Source organism: Prionailurus viverrinus, chromosome E3 (genome assembly GCF_022837055.1).
Source record: "Prionailurus viverrinus isolate Anna chromosome E3, UM_Priviv_1.0, whole genome shotgun sequence".
Classification (NCBI taxonomy): domain Eukaryota; kingdom Metazoa; phylum Chordata; class Mammalia; order Carnivora; family Felidae; genus Prionailurus; species Prionailurus viverrinus.
The window spans coordinates 39,288,054-39,306,045 of NC_062576.1; the positions used below are offsets into that span (position 1 = coordinate 39,288,054).

The 17,992-nt window shown below is 41.9% G+C and overlaps 2 protein-coding genes across 2 annotated transcripts in view; one reads left to right on the top strand and one right to left on the bottom strand.

Moving 5' to 3' along the window:
• The first annotated feature begins 43 nt into the window (after window positions 1-43).
• ZNF200 (zinc finger protein 200) lies at window positions 44-16,904 on the top strand. Its single transcript, XM_047838037.1, has 5 exons — window positions 44-221; window positions 960-1,290; window positions 1,854-1,945; window positions 2,287-2,407; window positions 14,674-16,904. The coding sequence occupies exons 2-5, from the start codon at window positions 1,044-1,046 to the stop codon at window positions 15,423-15,425; spliced, it is 1,212 nt and encodes a 403-aa protein (XP_047693993.1). The 5' UTR covers window positions 44-221; window positions 960-1,043; the 3' UTR covers window positions 15,426-16,904.
• LOC125154197 (olfactory receptor 1F1-like) overlaps window positions 10,838-17,992 on the bottom strand; it is a 17,971-nt gene continuing 10,816 nt past the window's right edge. Inside the window, exons 2-3 of the transcript XR_007147712.1 lie at window positions 13,316-13,467; window positions 10,838-10,892 (exon numbers count right to left, since the gene is read on the bottom strand). The gene's annotated coding sequence lies outside the window, so the exon portion shown is untranslated. The remainder of the gene's footprint in view (window positions 10,893-13,315; window positions 13,468-17,992) is intronic.

The following is a 17,992-nucleotide window of genomic DNA, read 5'->3' on the forward strand; positions in this document are numbered from 1 at the left end:
ACGTAGCAGCTGCGGGGGCACCCGGTCTCCCAGAAGGCACAGCGCCCGGCCGTGCTCCTGAACTGACGGCGGCGCTCGCCAATAGTCGCCGGCGGCCTGTGAGGGCACTCCGAAGGGCGAGGGGAGGGCTTGGCCTCTCGCGCCTAGTTTCCCCGTGTCTCTGCGCCTGGGTCTCTGGACCGTCCCCTGCAAGCTCCCAGAGGCGGCACAGCCCCCGAGAGGTGAGGGGCTCCGCGAGGGCGGGAACCAGGCTGACGCGGTCTCTAGGGAGCAGAGCTTGGTCCGTTGCTGGGGGTGCCTGACCGGCTGGGGAGCCGGGAACATACCCCGGGCAACGCCGCTGGCTGGTCGTTGTGGTAAAGGTGCCCCTTGGCCGGTGGGAGAGGCTCCAGAGTGGGCCTGGCCTGCTGGCCCCTACTGGGATGTCCCTTTCCGCTCTCAACGGGGCTCTCACGGCGGAAGAGAGTCAGCAGGCCATGCATGGACAGCTCTTGGGGCCTTGCGATTGCTCCTTGAGCCATCAACTGCCCCCCCGAAGGGCATCTGAGGGACCCGGGGTCCTAGGTGCGCATTACGGCTTGATTCAGTGGCCAGGCCAACTTATAAGCAGATGCCCTTGGTGTCGGACCGCAGGTGTCCTGTCTTCTAGCCCATCGCTCTTCCTACCTGCTTGAGTTCACCCGCTCTTCCCAGTGGAGTTTGCATCTCCTGTTTCTCGGGAGGATGACCCTTGAGGTTTGGACATCGTCCGGCTTTCATTCTCAGATCTTCCTTTCAGGCCAAGCCTGTTAAGAGTGTCTAGTTCAGGGGCCTTCCGTTTCAGTTAGGAGTCCCCCCCACCCCAGCTTACCTTTCCTTCTGCTTTCCATTTCGTGTGGCCTCACTCTCCGGGCCGTATACTGGGGTGCAGGCATGCCTACCTGGTTTTGTGGGTAACCCATGGTTTCTCTTGTCTGCAGCTTGGCTATCTGACAGACTTCCTTCGGTAAGAGGGGACTCCTGAAGCTCTGCAAAACGAGTGTGGTGTGTGATTCCAAGGCGCGATGGCCGCAAAAGTGGTTCCAATGCCCCTAAAGCCAAAGCGGTCCTTTATACTGAGAGTTCCTCCGGACTCCAAGCTGGGCCAAGACCTACTTCGAGATGCTACTAGTGGGCCCAAGACCATCCACCAGCTAGTTCTGGAGCACTTCCTCACCTTCTTGCCCAAGCCAAGCGTGGTGCAGCCCAATCAGAAAGTCAAGGAGACTTTGGTTATTATGAAGGATGTGAGCTCAAACTTTCAGAACAGATGTAAGAAGTATATGCTGTTTCACTAGAAGAGAAGAGAATGGTATTGGGGTCTGAAATAGGTTTTCATGTTAGTAATGAATTCAGGTTAGGATATACTGGGGAGAGGGAGTATTTTTTTTTCTCAAGCTGGCGCTTGAGTGGATTGCTGGGTGTGAGTAAACCCATGGAATAAACTGTGTGTAACTTTCCATAGTGGAGGGGGAGTGTATATCTTTTTACCATAAAGAAATTTGGATGAATTGTTTAATTGACTGCCGTTTATGTGGAATTTTGGAAATTTTGTGCTTGTTATGGGCATCTCCAGACTTTACCCTCCCCTTTACCAGTGAAGAGAATTTAAAAAACCCTTAAGGGAATCATCCTTTTCATAATGAGGAGACCCTAGATACAGGTTCAAGACCCTGTGATTTATGGCTTGAGCTCTTCCCTGGGCTCACAGAAGCTGAAAAAAACCATGAGTTGCCTTCTGAGGGAGTGAGGACAGTGTGGCCCCAAGGTGTGGTTAGGGTTTCCATATTAGAGTCACTGACGTTTCCATTAACTACAGCTTCCTCTTTCCCCAGTGCAACCTCATCCCATAGTGAAGCTTCTACCCAGAGAAGGAATCCAGCAGAAACAGGACACATTGTCTCTGTATCTGAAAACTGAGCCTGAGGTGGGTTCGGTTTTCCCGTTCACTGTTTTGAGTACATCACCTTCTCTGCTCTTACAGCCCTCCCCGCTCAGTCAACGCATATATATATATATATATTAAACAAAAAAAGACATACCCTTGTAAGGAGAGTGGGCTTGTTTTCATTGCCTCTTTGGATGTTTCTCTTCTGCTTATCCTTTGGCTCCTGTCTGAGCCTGGGTTTCCTGTCTGCTGCATCTGCGTAGGATTTATAGGTCCCTTTCACCTTCCCTTCCCTGATCCTTGGGTTCCAGCCTATTTTACCAGCAAGGATGTCAAACAACCTCTGTTCTTAAGAGGAATGGGGTCTATTGCTCTTTCAGGAACTGGTGGTCTTTGAGGATTTGAATGTATTTCACTCCCAAGAAGAATGTGTGAGCCTAGATGCTACTCAACCACCCACCTCAGAGAAGGAAGACGGTGTTGGGGAGATGATGTTATTGGGTAAGAAATCTTGTGTGTTCATACTGAATGCTATGGAAAAAGCATGTTCTTCTATTTCATCAGACTTTTTACTTATTTATTTTTTAAATGTTTATTTTAATTTTGAGAGAGAGAGAGAGAGTGAGCAGGGGAAGGGCAGCGAGCGAGGGAGAAAGAATCCCAAGCAGGCTCCGTGCTGCCAGCACAGAGCCCGATGTGGAGCTCAAACTCACGAACTGTGAGACCATGATCTGAGCTGAAATCAAGAGTTACATGCTTGGGGTGCCTGGGTGGCTCAGTCAGTTAAGCGTCTAACTTCGACTCAGGTTATGATCTCACAGTTTGTGGGTTTGAGCCCCACGTTGGGCTCTGTGCTGACAGCTCAGAGCCTGGAGCCTGCTTTGGAGTCTGTCTCTCCTCCTCTCTCTATGAAAAATAAACACAAAAAAAAAAATTGGATGCTTAACTGACTGAGCCACCTAGGCACCCTTCATCAGACTTTTTAAAGACCTGATTAACACACCAGCTAACGTACATGTTCACACTCGTTTAATTTTTATTCCATGTGGCAGAGCTTGCACCAGCTGTGGGTGGCCATTTTTTGTGTATCTTTAGGGCAGCAATGGTGGAGGGGACTTCTCTTGGTAAGCAAGACCTAGAGCTAATGTACTGACATCAAATATTCAAACAGATAAAAAATGCAGCCAGGTTGTTTCTCAATCCATTTTCTGGATCTAGTGCTAATCTCCCAACATGTGTATTTTAAATTGTGTTTTCATTGGGTGCATGAGTCTTTTTTTCCTTGATGTCCAAAGGCTAAGAAGTCTACTAGTGTGAATGAAAATATATCACACCATTGGTAGAAATGATATCTAGCACTTAGTACTTGTGTGTTATTATGTACTAGGCACTAGTCTAAGTGCTTTGCGTGCATTTATTACCTCATGTATTTCTCACAATACTGTAGGACGTAGGAATTACTACTATTTTAAGATGGTGAAACTAAAGCAGAAAAATGTCAATTGCTAAAGGTCACACAGCAGTATTTGGCAGAGCAGGGATCTGGACTCAGGGATTCTAACACCAGAGTCTGCAGCCTTAGCCCAGAGTTGTACCACCTTCCTGATGCATTTCTCACAATTGTTTCAGTGAGTTTCCTGTATGGTTGGTGAATGGATCCTTCTTCATTTCTGCTTATTTCCCAGTAATGGTTAAGCAGCATTCGCAAATGAGAATACTGCATACGCACTCATGTGGCAGCAGTTCTCTGAAGCTGTTGAGAGATGATTCAGCCTTTCTCTACAAATACACTGCTACCCAAGAGTGACCAGCCTTCAAAAATCGCTTTGCTGAGCGCCTAATACTTCTTACTTTGCCTTCAGGGCTGCTTGCTTCTGAGGCTGAAGCAGAGCAGAAAGTGGATTTTGTGAGTTGCCTGGGGTGACAAAAATCCATGGCTGTTGAACTCTAGTTGTCTTATGCTGTATGGTCAGGGTAGTATTACATAGTGAGCCTGCTTAATTTTCCACAAGTTATTCTATGTAGTATTTTTTGTTAAGCATATACATATTTATAATAATAATAATAATAATTATTATTATTATTATTATTTAGAGAGAAAAGAAAGCTCACGAGGAGGGGAGAGGCTCAGAGGGGGAGAGAGAATCTTAAGCAGTCTCCATGCTCAGGACAGAGCCCGACATGGTGTTCAATCCCATTACACTGGGATCATGACCTGAGCTGAGATCAAGAGTCAGACACTTAACTAACTGAGCCACCCAGACACAGGCACACACACACGTTTTCTTAAAGTAAATTCTGTGCCCAGAATGGGGCTTGAACTTATGGCCCTGAGATCAAACATCGCATGCTCTACAGACTGAGCCAGCCAGGCGCCCCTGTTTTTCTTTGCTTGTTTTTTTTAATTCAAGTTAACATATAGTGTAGTATTGGTTTCACAAGTAGAATTTAGTTATTCATCACTTAGACATAATACCAGAGCTCATCCCAGCAAGAGCCCTGCTTAAATGCCCATCACCCATTTAGCCCACCTCCCCTTGACCAACCCTGTTTGTTCACTGTATTTAAGAGTCTCCTAGCATTTGTCTCCCTCTCTGTTTTTATCTTATTTTTCCTTTCCTTATCCTGTATTTATTTGTTTCTTAAATTCCATACGAGTGAAATCATATGATCTCTGTCTCTGACTTATGTTGCTCAGCATAATACACTCTAGTTTCATCCACGTTATTGCAAATGGCAAGATTTCATTCTTTTTGATTGCTGAGTAATATTCCATTATATATATTTAATACTCCTATATATGTATTATACTACATCTTCTTTATCCATTCATCAATAGATGGACATTTAGGCTGTTTCAATAATTTGGCTATTGTTGATAACGCTGCTATAAACATTGGGGTGCATGTGCCCCTCCAAATCAACATTTTTGTATCCTTTGGATAAATACCTAGTAGTGCACTGCTGGGTTGTAGGATAATTCTATTTTTTAACTTTTTTTTTTTTTTTCCTAAGTTTACTTATCTATCTTGAGAGAGCAAGAACACACAGGAGGGGCAGAGAAAGAATCCAAAGCAGGCCCCGCACTGTTAATGCAGAGCCCAATGCAGGGCTTGAACTCACACACTGCAAGATCATGACCTGAGCCATAATCAAGAGATGGATGCCTAACTGAGCCACCCACACGTCCCTGTTTTTAACTTTTTGAGGACCCTCCATACTGTTTTCGAGTGGCTGCCCCAGTTTGCATTCCCACCAGCAGTGTAAAAGGGTCCCTCTTTCTCCACATCCTTGCCAACATCTGTCGTTGCCCAAGTTGTTCATTTTAGCCATTCTAACAGGTGTGAGGTGGTATCTCATTGTGGTTTTGATTTGTATTTCCCTGATGATGAGTGATGTTGAGCATTTTTTCAGGTATCTGTTAGCCATCTGGATGTCTTTGGAAAAGTGCCTATTCATGTCTTTTGCCCATTTCTTCACTGGATTATTTGTTTTTTGGGTTTTGAGTTTGATAAGTTCTTTATAGAGTTTGGTTACTAACCCTTAATCGGATATATCATTTGCAAATATCTTCTCCCATTCTGTCGGTTGCCTTTTAGTTTTATTGATTGTTTCCTTCACTGTACAGAAGGTTTTTATCTTGGGGCGCCTGGGTGGCGCAGTCGGTTAAGCGTCCGACTTCAGCCAGGTCACGATCTCGCGGTCCGCGAGTTCGAGCCCCGCGTCGGGCTCTGGGCTGATGGCTCAGAGCCCGGAGCCTGTTTCCGATTCTGTGTCTCCCTCTCTCTCTGCCCCTCCCCGGTTCATGCTCTGTCTCTCTCTGTCCCAAAAATAAATAAACGTTGAAAAAAATAAAAAATAAAAAATAAATAAAAAAAAAAAAGAAGGTTTTTATCTTGATGAGGTCCCAATAAGTTCATTTTTGCTTTTGTTTCCCTTGGCTCTGGACACTTGTCTAGTAAAAAGTTGATGCAGCCAAGGTCAGAGAGGTTGCTGCCTGTTTTCTCCTGTAGGATTTTGATGGTTTCCTGTCTTACCTTTAGGTCTTTCATCCATTTTGAATTTATTTTTGTGTTTGGTGTAAGAAAGTGGTCGAGTTTTCCCAACACCATTTGCTAAAGGGACTTTTTTCTATTTTGTCAAAGATTAGTTGGCCATATGTTTGTGGGTCTATTTCAGGGTTCTCCATTCTGTTCAATTGATATATGTGTCTGTTTTTGTGCCAGTACCATACTGTCTTGATGATTATAGCTTTGTCATACAACTTGAAGTCTAGAATTGTGTTGCCTCCAGATTTGGTTTTCTTTTTCAACATTACTTTGGCTATCCGGGGGATTTTCTGGTTCCATACAAATTTTAGGATTGTTCTAGCTCCGTGATGAATGCTGGTGTTATTTTGATAGGGATTGCATTGAATGTGTAGACTGCTTTGGGTAGTATCGACAGTGTAACAATATTTGTTCTTCCAATCCATGAGCATGGAATGCTTTTCCATTTCTTTGTGTCGTCTTCAATTTCTTTCATAAGCTTTCTAAAGTTTTTAGTGTAGAGATCTATTACCTCTTTGGTTAGGTTTACTCCTAGCTATCTTAAGGTTTTTGGTGCAATTGTAAATGCAATCAACTCTTGATTGCTCTTCGTGATGCTTCATTATTGGTGTAAAGAAGTGCAACAGGGGCGCCTGGGTGGCGCAGTCGGTTAAGCGTCCGACTTCAGCCAGGTCACGATCTCGCGGTCCGTGAGTTCGAGCCCCGCGTCGGGCTCTGGGCTGATGGCTCAGAGCCTGGAGCCTGTTTCCGATTCTGTGCCTCCCTCTCTCTCTGCCCCTCCCCCGTTCATGCTCTGTCTCTCTCTGTCCCAAAAAAATAAACAAACGTTGGAAAAAAAAAAAAAAGTTTAAAAAAAAAAAAAAGTGCAACAGATTTCTCTACGTTGAGTTTATATCCTGCAGCTTTGCTGAATTTATGTGTCTGTTCTAACAATTTTTTCCCTGGCATCTTTTGGGTTTCCACATAGAGTATCTTGTTGTCTACGAAGAGTGAACATTTGACTTCTTCCTTGCCAATTTGTATGCCTTTTATTTTTGTTGTTGTCGTCGTCATTGTCTGATTGCTGAGGCTGGGATTTCCAGTACTACGTTGAACAACAGTGGTGAGAATGTACATAGCTGTCATGTTCCTGACCTTAAGGGAAAAGCTATCAGTTTTTTCCCATTGAGGATATTAGACTAATGTTTTCTTATTGTAGGGAAGAACATAAAGAGATCGGATTTATTACACTGACTTTTTCTTCAGTCTTGGGTAAAACTAGCATTTATTTTAGGTGACTGGTTGGTGGGTAGGTTGTCAATTCCAGGAACACTTTGGCCATAGACCTTGAGGCCCTGAGGCCCAGTTCTCACCCTTTCCATTCCCCTCCCTTGCCTATACCACAAAGCTGAAGATTTAAACTTAGAATCATTCACTAACATTTAATAAATGCTACTTGCTTTTTCCTTAGGGTTGAATTCTGGAGTTATCAGTGAGTTAAAATGATAGCACATAGTGTCCTGTGTCCAAAATGAGCACATAGTGCTCCATTCCTGCCCTCCAAAGCTTCCGGTTAAAGAATAAACTTATCTTAAAAGATAAGTCATTCACCTAAAAAGATAAGCAGTATGGGGGCACCTGAGTGTCTCAGTCAGTTAAGCGTCTGATTCTTGGTTTTGACTCAAGACATGATCTCAGTTTCGTGGGTTTGAGCCTTGCATTGCGCTCTGTCTGCACTGGCAGCACAGAACCTGCTTGGGATTCTCTCTCCTTCTCTCTCTGCCTCCCCACCTCATGCTGTCTCTGTCTCTCTCTAAATAAATAAAGTTTCTGAAAAATTAAAAAAAAAATTTTTTTATGTTTATTTTTTGAGAGAGACATAGAGTATGAGCAGGAAAGGGGCAGAGAGAGAGGGAGACATAGAATCTGAAGTGGGCTCCAGGCTCTGAGCTGTCAGCACAGAGCCCAACATGGGGCTTGAACTTAGAAACCATGAGATCATGACCTGAGCCAAAGTCAAACACTTAACCAACTGAGCCACCCAGGTGCCCCTAAAAAAATTTTTTTTTTTTTTTTTTTAATTTTTTTTTAACATTTATTTATTTTTGAGACAGAGAGAGACAGAGCATGAATGGGGGGAGGGCCAGAGAGAGAGGGAGACACAGAATCTGAAGCAGGCTCCAGGCTCTGAGCTGTCAGCACAGAGCCTGATGCGGGGCTGGAACTCACGGACCGTGAGATCGTGACCCGAGCGAAGTCGGACGCTTAACCGACTGCGCCACCCAGGCGCCCCAAAATTTTTTTAATAAAAAAAGATAAGCAGTGTGAAACCATTTTAAATATAAAGAGCTATAAGAAGGTCAAGGCCAGATTTGGAAGTAGGAATAGAGTTTAGAAAAAGATGGATTTGATTTTAGATGAGATTGAATCCATGATAGGAAATAAAATGAGATTATTTTCTGGGTACTTGAACATTAGAAATTGGAGGTCACATGTAGAGATCTGGGAGTCAGTAACATTTGGTCAGTTTGGAAAGGGAAAAGTGTAATGGAATGAACCTTGTGGGTAAGGAATCACAGGAGTGTCCTTGACCGAGGAGAACAGAATGTGTGTCTCAACTCAAGTGAGCCACATAAAACAACTAAAAATGTAGAAAAAAATTCTTAAACACATTCTCAGTGAGACAGTTCTTATGTTTGTATCTGACGTCTCCTGTGGCAAGAGAATATAAACCTTTTCAAGATTGTCTACTTACTATGGAAGAAAGAAAGATTCAGTAGATTCCAAAAAGTAGAAATAACACAGTAGGATCTATCACAATGTGATACAACTAGAAGGTAAAAATGAAACTTGGGGGGAAAAAGTCCCTTTCACCTAGAAATTTTAAAACTATTAAGTAACCTTGGATTAGAGGGGAAGTACAAATTAAAGTTACATAACGTTTGGAGACTATACTCTGTGTCAGCATCTACAGTATAACCTAAAGTGGCACTCAGAAGAAAATTTACGCCTGTATAAACACACACATTAAGTTAGAAAAATGAAAGTAGGGGCACCTGGGTAGATCAGTGGGTTGAGCATCCGACTTCGGCTCAGGTCATGATCTCATGGTTCATGGGTTCGAGCCCCGCATTGGGCTCTGTGCTGAACGCTTGCTCAGAGCCTGGAGCCTGCTTCAGATTCTGTGTATCCTTCTCTCTCTGCCCCTCCCCCACTCATGCTCTGTCTCACTCTCTCAAAAAAAATAAATAAATGTAAAAAAAATTAGAAAGAAAGAAAAATTAAGCCTCTGGTTCAAAGTTAGGAAAACAGTACAATGAAGGAAAACAGAAAGAAAGTATTAGTAAATACAAAATTGGAAATCAGTAAGTTAGAAATAGAGGCACTAATACGTAGAAAGATTTAAACAGAAGTAGATAAACCAGTTTCCATAGAGGAAGTTGGAATTGTCAAAAAAAACTAGCCCCCAACCCAGGGAAAGGACCCTCAGTTTCATAGGAAATTCTTACAAAGCTTTAACAATTGCACAATTTAAATGCTACGAAAATTTTCAGAGTGAAAAAAAGGGAAAACTTCCAAATTCTTCTTATGAAACTAGTGTGACAAAGATACTACAATCTGATAAAGACCATCCTGACCAAGGAAGATTTATTCCAGGAATGCAAAAGCGATTTAATAATAGAAAGCCTATTATATTTTATAGTAAAGGAGAAAAATCTTATGATCAATTTCATAGTTACTGAAAAGATATTTGACAAAATACCAATGCCTTGTGCCTTCTTCGCAAAAACACTGAACAAAACAGTAACTAATGGATACCTCCCTTATGGGATATGCATCCTTTCGGTCTGGAAGGACTGAAACACTGGAAACACTGGAAGGCATTCCCACTAAAATCAGGACAACAACAAAGCCCATTATCACTACTGCTGTTTAATACTGTGTTTTAGGTATTGGCCAGAGCAGTTAAATGACAAAGAAATTAAATGTTTAAGAATTTAAGAATCTATTACATATGATATAATTGTGTAACTAGAAAACCCCAGGAAGTGTCTGAAAATTATAAATAATAAAAGCATTCAGTAAGGCAGTGGGATGAAAAATTATTGTATGGAAATCATTAACTTTCATATATGCAGTCATTTAGAAATTATAAAAATAGGAACAAACAAGATTAAACACCTAGAAATAAACTGAAGAAACATGCAGAAATTATGAGGAAAACTTCAAAACATTTCTAAAGGGCAAAGAAGTAGATCTGAATGAATGGGAAGAAATACCATGTTGGCCAGGAAGATTTAACATTAAAAGGTCAGTTCTCCCCAAGTTCATTCATGAAGTGAAGGTAATCCCTTTAATAATGCCAGTACGATTTTTTGCCCTGGTACTGCACAATCTGATCTCTAATTCAAATGGAAATAAATAAATACAATGACCAGGAAAATTGAAAAGAGCAGCGAAGCAGAGGAGCTCATAAAAGGTGTTGGGGCAACCCAGCCATTTGGTGCATCATACTTTGTACCCCAAGAGAAAGACCAGCAGATTCGCTTAGGAATACAAATGACCCATAAACACATGAAAAGCTGTCCAGCCCAACTCATAATTAGAAATGCAGATTAAACCATTGCCAAATTACCATCTTTTTTCATCCATCAGATTTCTAGAAATCCAATAACAACACAGTGGTGGTGAGTGTGTTGATAAATAAGTATAATACTGGCCGACATGCAGAATGACTCCCTATATATGGCAGTCTAATTACCAGTATTAAAGATGCATTCACCGGGGCACCTGGATGGCTCAGTTGGCTAAGTGTCGGACTTCGGCTCAGGTGATGATCTCGCGGTTTGTGAGTTCGAGCCCCTTGCGGGCTCTGTGCTGACAGCTCGGAGCCTGGAGCCTGCTTCGGATTCTGTGTCTCTCTCTCTGCCCCTCCCCTGCTCATGCTCTGTTTCTCTCTGTCTCAAAAACAAAACAAAACCAGATGCATTCACCTTCGAAAACAATCCAGGTGTCTCTGGTTGAATATGATGTGTCCACATAGCATACCAAGGTAATCTCTATGCACTAGAATATAACGATCAAAATAAAGCAAGTACCAGACATATACACAGTATACTACCTTTTATATAAGAAAAGAGGAGAAAGGAAAATATGTCACCTAGATAAACAACGAAAAAATAAAAAGAAACTAATAAAACTGGTATCTGTCTGGGGGGCTGGTAGAATGGATGGGGATAGGGACTAGGGGAAGGCTCCTTAGCATACACCTTTTCACATTGAGTTTTGTACCATGTAACTATATTAGCTACTAAATTTTTTTATCATAAAAAATAGTACACTAAAGGAATATAAGATATATTCATTGACACTCTCAGGAAAATCAGAAAAATTTCTATGAGTTTTGATGAATTGTCTTCAAAACAGGTAGCCCTTTACTATAACATGACATTTATGGTCATTCATCAAACACTGATGGTAATTCTTTAAAAATGAGAATAACGGGTGCCTGCGTGGCTTAGTCAGTTACAAGTCCGACTTCAGCTCAGGTCACAATCTCATGGTCATGAGTTCAAACCCCACATCAGGCTCTCTGCTCTCAGCCCAGAGCCCACTTCGAATCCTCTCTCTCTCTCTCTCTCTCTGTCCCTTCCCAGCTCGCTCTCTCAAAAATAAACAAACATTAAAAATAAAATTATGAAAATGAAATAAGGAAACCTGCCATCACTATTATTAACTAGATAAGGCAAAAAGATAAGGGGTTAAGAAGAATAAATATTGGAACCAAAATATGGTTTGTATTTAGAAAATCTAAAAGGACCAACAAAAACACTATATTTAATAGTTTTAAAGTAGGTAAATAGGGAATGTATAACAATAGCATTCTTTTTAAAAAAAATTTTTTTTTGACGTTTATTTATTTTAGAGACAGAGCATGAACGGGGGAGGGTCAGAGAGAGGGAGACACAGAATCTGAAACAGGCTCCAGGCTCTGAGCTGTCAGCACAGAGCCCGACGCAGGGCTCAAACTCACGGACCGCGAGACCATGACCTGAGCCGAAGTCGGCTGCTTAACCGACTGAGCCACCCAGGCGTCCCAACGATAGCATTCTTAAATTAACAAAATGGGGGTGCCTGGGTGACTCAGTCGGTTAAGCATCCAACTTCAGCTTAGGTCATGATCTCATGGTTCATGGGTTCGAGCCCCTCATCAGGCTCTGCACTATCAGTGCAGAGCCTGCTTGGGATTCTCTCTGCCCCTCATGCTTTTTCACTCTGTCAAAATAAATAAATTTTTAAAAAAATTAACACGGGCACCTGGGTGTCTCAGTTAAGCATCCAATTTCATCTCAGGTCATGATCTCACAGTTCGTGGGTTTGAGCCCCTCATCGGGCTCAAAGCCTGGAGCCTGCTTCGTATTCTGTATCCTCCCCTACTCTGCCCCTCCCCACTCATGTTCTGTCTCTCTCAAAAATAAACATTAAAAAAAATTTTATTAAAAAATTAACAAAATGATGGAAGCTGTCGTTCAGAATGGCTATAAAATAGGAGTGAACCACAGATGTTTCATTGGTAAATATAAAAGATTCTTTTTTTTTTTTTTTAAGTTTCTTTATTTTTGACAGAGACAGAGTGCAAGATCATGACCTGGGCCGAAGTCGGATGCTTCACCGACTAAGCTATCCAAGTGCCCCTATAAAAGATTCTTAAATATCGGAGAGACACGGATGTAAATGGGAAAACAAATCGTGTAAAGATATTGGTGCCCTCCAAATTTATTTACACTGTAGGTAACAGAGTCAAAATTTTCAAAAGGATATTCTGGGTGGTTTTACCAATATTAGACATGTTACAAACAATAACATACAGTGTGATACTAAACTCCAAATGTATTAAAAGTTAACTGTAGGGATGCCTGGGTCGCTCAGTCGAATAAGTGTCCAACTCTTGGTTTTGACTCAGGTCATGATCTCACAGTTTGTGACTTCAGGCCCCGCATATGGCTCCACACTGTCGATGCTTGGGATTCTTTCTCCCTCCCTCTCTCTTTGCCCCTCCCCTGCTCATGCCCTCTCTCTCAAAATTAATAAATAAACTTAAAAAAAAAGAGTTAACTGTAAAAGTAAGTCATAAAGGAATGGCTAGAGAATAGAACATTTATCTGATTTTGAAAGACTGATACTTTTTGATGGTTTTAAGTTGTGGAGTTACAGAGGTAGGCTTCAGTTAAATAGTTACATTAGTAGTGACTGCCTACACAGGGATTAAGATTTGCAAAATGTAAAATTTATTTAAATTTATGAGTCTCTCAGCCCAATAAATTAGTGGTTTGTGGTAACAAAGTGCAAAATAAAGCTACAACGAGAAACCATTTTATACCTATTAAATGCTGACAAGATTAGGTAAAATTGATACCCATATCTTGATGCTTGTGCTGAAATTGGTACAGCCTCTTTTGAAAGAAATATGGCAGTCAGTGTCAAGGACTGTGATAAAAATTGCCATATGCTTTGACTCAGCATTTTCATTACCTAAGGGAATAAATGAAAAAGAAAACGTTAGTGTGAAACTACTAATCCAGCAAAGATTCATATCACAGATCTGTGGTTAGCTGTCTATCTAAGAGGTTGACTTAGCCCTTTAATATCCATAAGTTGCCCAGAGTTTAGGGGGTCCCTTGTTGCTCTACCTTTTCACAGCATACTTTTCTTTTTTTAATTTGTTACTTAATCTTTGTATGTTATTTTACACAGACTTCCTTCGGAGGTAATAAATACAGAAAACCCTACAGATCAAAAGTGTACGCCTCACAGCTTCACAAAATGTACACATCTGTCTGACCATCACTCAGACCATTCCTGGCATCCAAGAAGTCCCTTTTGTGCCCACTGCCCAGTTACTACTCCCCTTTCTCCCCCAAAAAGACCACTATGGGTTTCTACCATAGTTTAATCATTTGTAATCACCCTAATGCCCAAATAATCATCTACTGAGTGAACATGATAGGCCTTCATTATTTTTGGTCATTTGAATTATTCCCACTTTTTCCCTATTATATAGGATATTACAGTATTACCTAATTCCATACTATTGTAATACTTAACGTAGTGAAAACCTAGAAGTAACTCATCGTACCTTTCACTTACTAGCCTCCTAAAGAATGGGATGATGTACCCTTGAGTATTGATGTCTTTCATCCCCTGGTCCTTAGCTCACTGTTCTACACAGAATATAAGATCAATATGAACTTCTTGAGGAATTAGTGCTTACTCAGAAAGCAAACCTATAAAATCTTTCAGTGTAGTCCCCCTCATTTCATTAAAAAAAAAAAAAAGAAGAGGGTAACTGGGTGGCTCAGTCAGTTGAGCGTCCGACTCTTGATTTCTGCTCAAGTCATGATCCCAGGGTCATGGAATCGAGCCCTACATCAAGCTGCGCACTGAGCATGGAGCCTACTTGGGATTCTCTCCCCCCCCACTTTGTCCTTCCCCCACTTGAGTGCTCTCTCTCTCTCAAAAAAAAAAAAAAAAAGGACTGTGTGCTTGCAATGCATTGCATAGAAAGATTTATCAGTCATATATTCCATCCACAGAGTGGAAAAGGAGTGTTGGTAACAATTATCTGCTAGTCCTCAGATTTCTGATACTCAAGATTATTGTTTGATGAGAAATCCAACTTGCTTTTTTCCTGCGGTATCATATCCCTCAAAAGTTACTCAATTCTCTTTGTTTCCACAGACAATGACATTAATCCTGAGAGTGATGGTCTTCAGAAGGAACCTGGAGAGAGTGAAGATCATAGAGAAAAGACTTCAGATTGTGATGAAGTGGACTGTTCTATGGTCTCTGAGCAATCTCCATATTGCCATAAAGACAGACTAAGTACATCCACTCCAAAACAAAGGAAAGTGAGAAATCTTCTAGTTACTATTGAAAATGATACTCCACTAGAGGAACTCTCAAAGTATGTGGATATCAACGTGATTGCACTTACCCGAAATCGGAGAACGAGAAGATGGTACACTTGTCCATTGTGTGGGAAACAGTTTAATGAAAGTTCTTACCTTATATCCCACCAGAGGACTCACACTGGTGAAAAACCCTATGACTGTAGTCACTGTGGGAAAAGCTTCAATCATAAAACAAACCTTAATAAACATGAGCGAATCCATACAGGAGAGAAACCTTATTCATGTTCTCAGTGTGGGAAAAACTTTCGTCAGAACTCTCATCGGAGTCGCCATGAAGGAATCCATATAAGGGAGAAAATATTTAAGTGTCCAGAATGTGGGAAAACCTTCCCAGAGAATAAAGACTTTGTGCTTCATCTGCAGAGTCATGAGGCTGAGAGGCCGTATAGTTGCAAAAAATGTGGGAGAAGATTTGGTCGGCTTTCCAACTGTACCCGGCATGAAAAAACCCACTCAGCATGTAAGACACGAAAGCAGAAATGGGATCAGGAAAGGTCTGATGGTCCTGCCTTGACCTGAAATGTTTAGTAGGGAATTCTAAATTCCCAGGCTTCTGAAAAGATGCAGATATGTGAAAACCTCATTATAGTCAAAATTGGGAAAATACCCATCTTGGCTGAAACCTCAAAGTTTTAGAAAATTTCACAGGGAAGAAGACATTCTCAAGGGCTATACCTCAGTCAGCATCCACATTTTCTGGATTAAGGAGCTCTCTTTTGTGAACTTCTACAACAATGTACAGGCCACAGATCCCTTTTCCCAAAAAGGCTTTGAATAGGAGTCTGGAGGCCACTTACCTGCAAGGTGAACAGAGTGGCTCATGTGTACGGAAAGTGTATCCTTTTTCCCCCCACATAGGAATTCACACTTGTGAAAAAAAAATAATAATGATGATGATGCAAAAGTCCTTATCTGGAACTGTGTTCCCCTGCGAGAACCAAACTACTGATTTATTAAGCCAAGAGCTTCTATTAGCAGTTCACATAACCTTCTAAGAATACCCTGTTGAAGCTTGAGTGTTGAAAGGGATTGTTTACTTTGGAATATAGGAAAATAACAGCAAGTGAATGTCAAAGACTTACTCTGTCATTTGTATGTGATCTAACCATCGATGTGAGTAACATTTGCATTTTGCAGTGAAAAGTGACTTTTACAGGAATACTTTTCACAACATACTTTTAAAGTGTCTGTTGTTCTTACTGCATTTTTTGTCCAGCCCTTCGTCTCTTAGATAGCACTCATGCCTTTCCATTGCCAAAAGAAGTTTGGATCACTCAGGCCCAGCCACCCAGCCCTACTACTGGTAAAGCTCTTCAGAATCTTGTCCCTCTGCTGAGCCAAGAAGAAGGCCTGCTAGGAAGGAAATCCAAGTGCTGGAAGAGGAAGACGTCGGCTTGGACACATGACTGGCCAGTAACCTTACCATGTGCTCACTTCGCCTCCAAGCTGTCTTCAGATCCTTGGCAATGGGTGGTCACTACCTCACAAGCAAAGTGTTTTATTTTTAACAGTTGTCTCCAGTGGCTAGTTCACATTGCCCCTCGAGAGGCAAGATTCCAGAGTCTTCATTGTAGTGGATGTTTGTTCTCTTTGGCCTCCTGATACCCAGACTTTCCTGACGTGTCCACCCAGAGGCCAGGCCAGCGGTGCCTTCACGGGACCGATCCTGTGGTGTGTTATTTTAAAGATTCTTGATCAGTTTTGCTTTATTTTAGGTTTCCTGGAAGTTTACATTGGTATTTTGATTGAAATAGGTTAATCCTATAAACTATTTGGGAAAACTTGTTAGCTTTACAAATTTTGTTTCCCATGCCTTTATTAAAGTATTGTATTCCTGAGTAAATGTTTCTAATTTTCTTAACGTAAATTGTATACGACTTTGTTATTGCAAATAGTTTTTTTTCCATTGTATTTTTCTAGTTGGCTCTTGCTTTTACATAGGAAAGTTATTTTTAATTGTATATTTGTGAAACTAGCCACTTCATCGAATGTTAATTTTCAGTAATTTCTCAGTTCTGTTACAATCTGTGGTTCAAAATTATACCATCTTCAAATAATAGTTTTGTTTCTTTCTGCCTGTTGCTCTTTTTTTGTTATTTTGTTATTTTATTTTATTTTTTTAATGTTTATTTACTTCTGAGAGAGACAGCATGAGCCAAGCAGGGGAGGGGCAAAGAGAGAGGGAGACACAGAATCCAAAGCAGGCTCCAGGCTCTCGGGTGTCAGCACAGAGCCTGATGCAGGGCCTGAACCCACAAATCCCAAGATCATGACCTGAGCCAAAGTTGGACACTTAATTGGCTGAGCCACCCAGGCGCCCCTTTTCCAATTATTTTTTAAACCTAAACCTGTAGTTCTAAGTTTTGTTTTGGTTCAAAGCATACTAAAAATGAAAGACATCTGATGATACAATTCAGTCCTGAGTCCTAATTCAGACACTTAAAGGCCACACACACAAAAAACTGTCCTTTATTGATTTTGTATTTCAAGCCTACAGTACCCTTTAAAAACCAGGGACAAAACTGGATGCCAGCAACATTCTTATTCCTCAGGAAGACTGGCTGGGGTCTTCCTGGTTATCACACCTAGAAAACAAAGCCTAAGTGGCTGCTGGGCAGTAACTGGAGAGGGTGGGGTCTATGGGGCGAGACTGTCCCCATAGGGACAAAGGATGCAAGGGTCAGACCACACAGTACTCAAGGCCGGTGGGTGTGTGATACTCCCACAACGCAAACCCCTCCCCCCGGGAGCTGCTCTCTGCCGTGGGCTGTGGTGTAGGCGAGGGCCCAGCAGTCAAAGTCCTTGTCACCTACTGTCCCCAGAGGATGGGGCCTGGGCCGCCTGACTTCCCTACACCTACTCCCTGGACCCTGGAGGGTCTGGAGCAGAATGCTCCTCACCCCTGCTCTGGAGCTCAGAGGCAGGATGCCCAGGGTCCACACCCCTGAACAGGAGAGCACTAGGAAGCCACTTAGTTGGACGACTAAGTGCTCGATAAGGAGCTGACAATTAGTTCATGAAAATCAGCAAACACTCAACAACGAATGGTTTTCCAATAGAGCAGCAAGGGCCAGTTAGCACATCTG

What these genes read in the sequence shown, in the direction of transcription:
- ZNF200 (XM_047838037.1), top strand. Translation starts at nt 1,044, where the DNA reads ATGGCCGCAAAAGTGGTTCCAATGCCCCTAAAGCCAAAGCGGTCCTTT. An exon ending in CTCAAACTTTCAGAACAGAT is followed by an intron (nt 1,291 to 1,853) that starts GTAAGAAGTATA and finishes CTCTTTCCCCAG; the next exon opens with TGCAACCTCATCCCATAGTG. An exon ending in ATCTGAAAACTGAGCCTGAG is followed by an intron (nt 1,946 to 2,286) that starts GTGGGTTCGGTT and finishes TTGCTCTTTCAG; the next exon opens with GAACTGGTGGTCTTTGAGGA.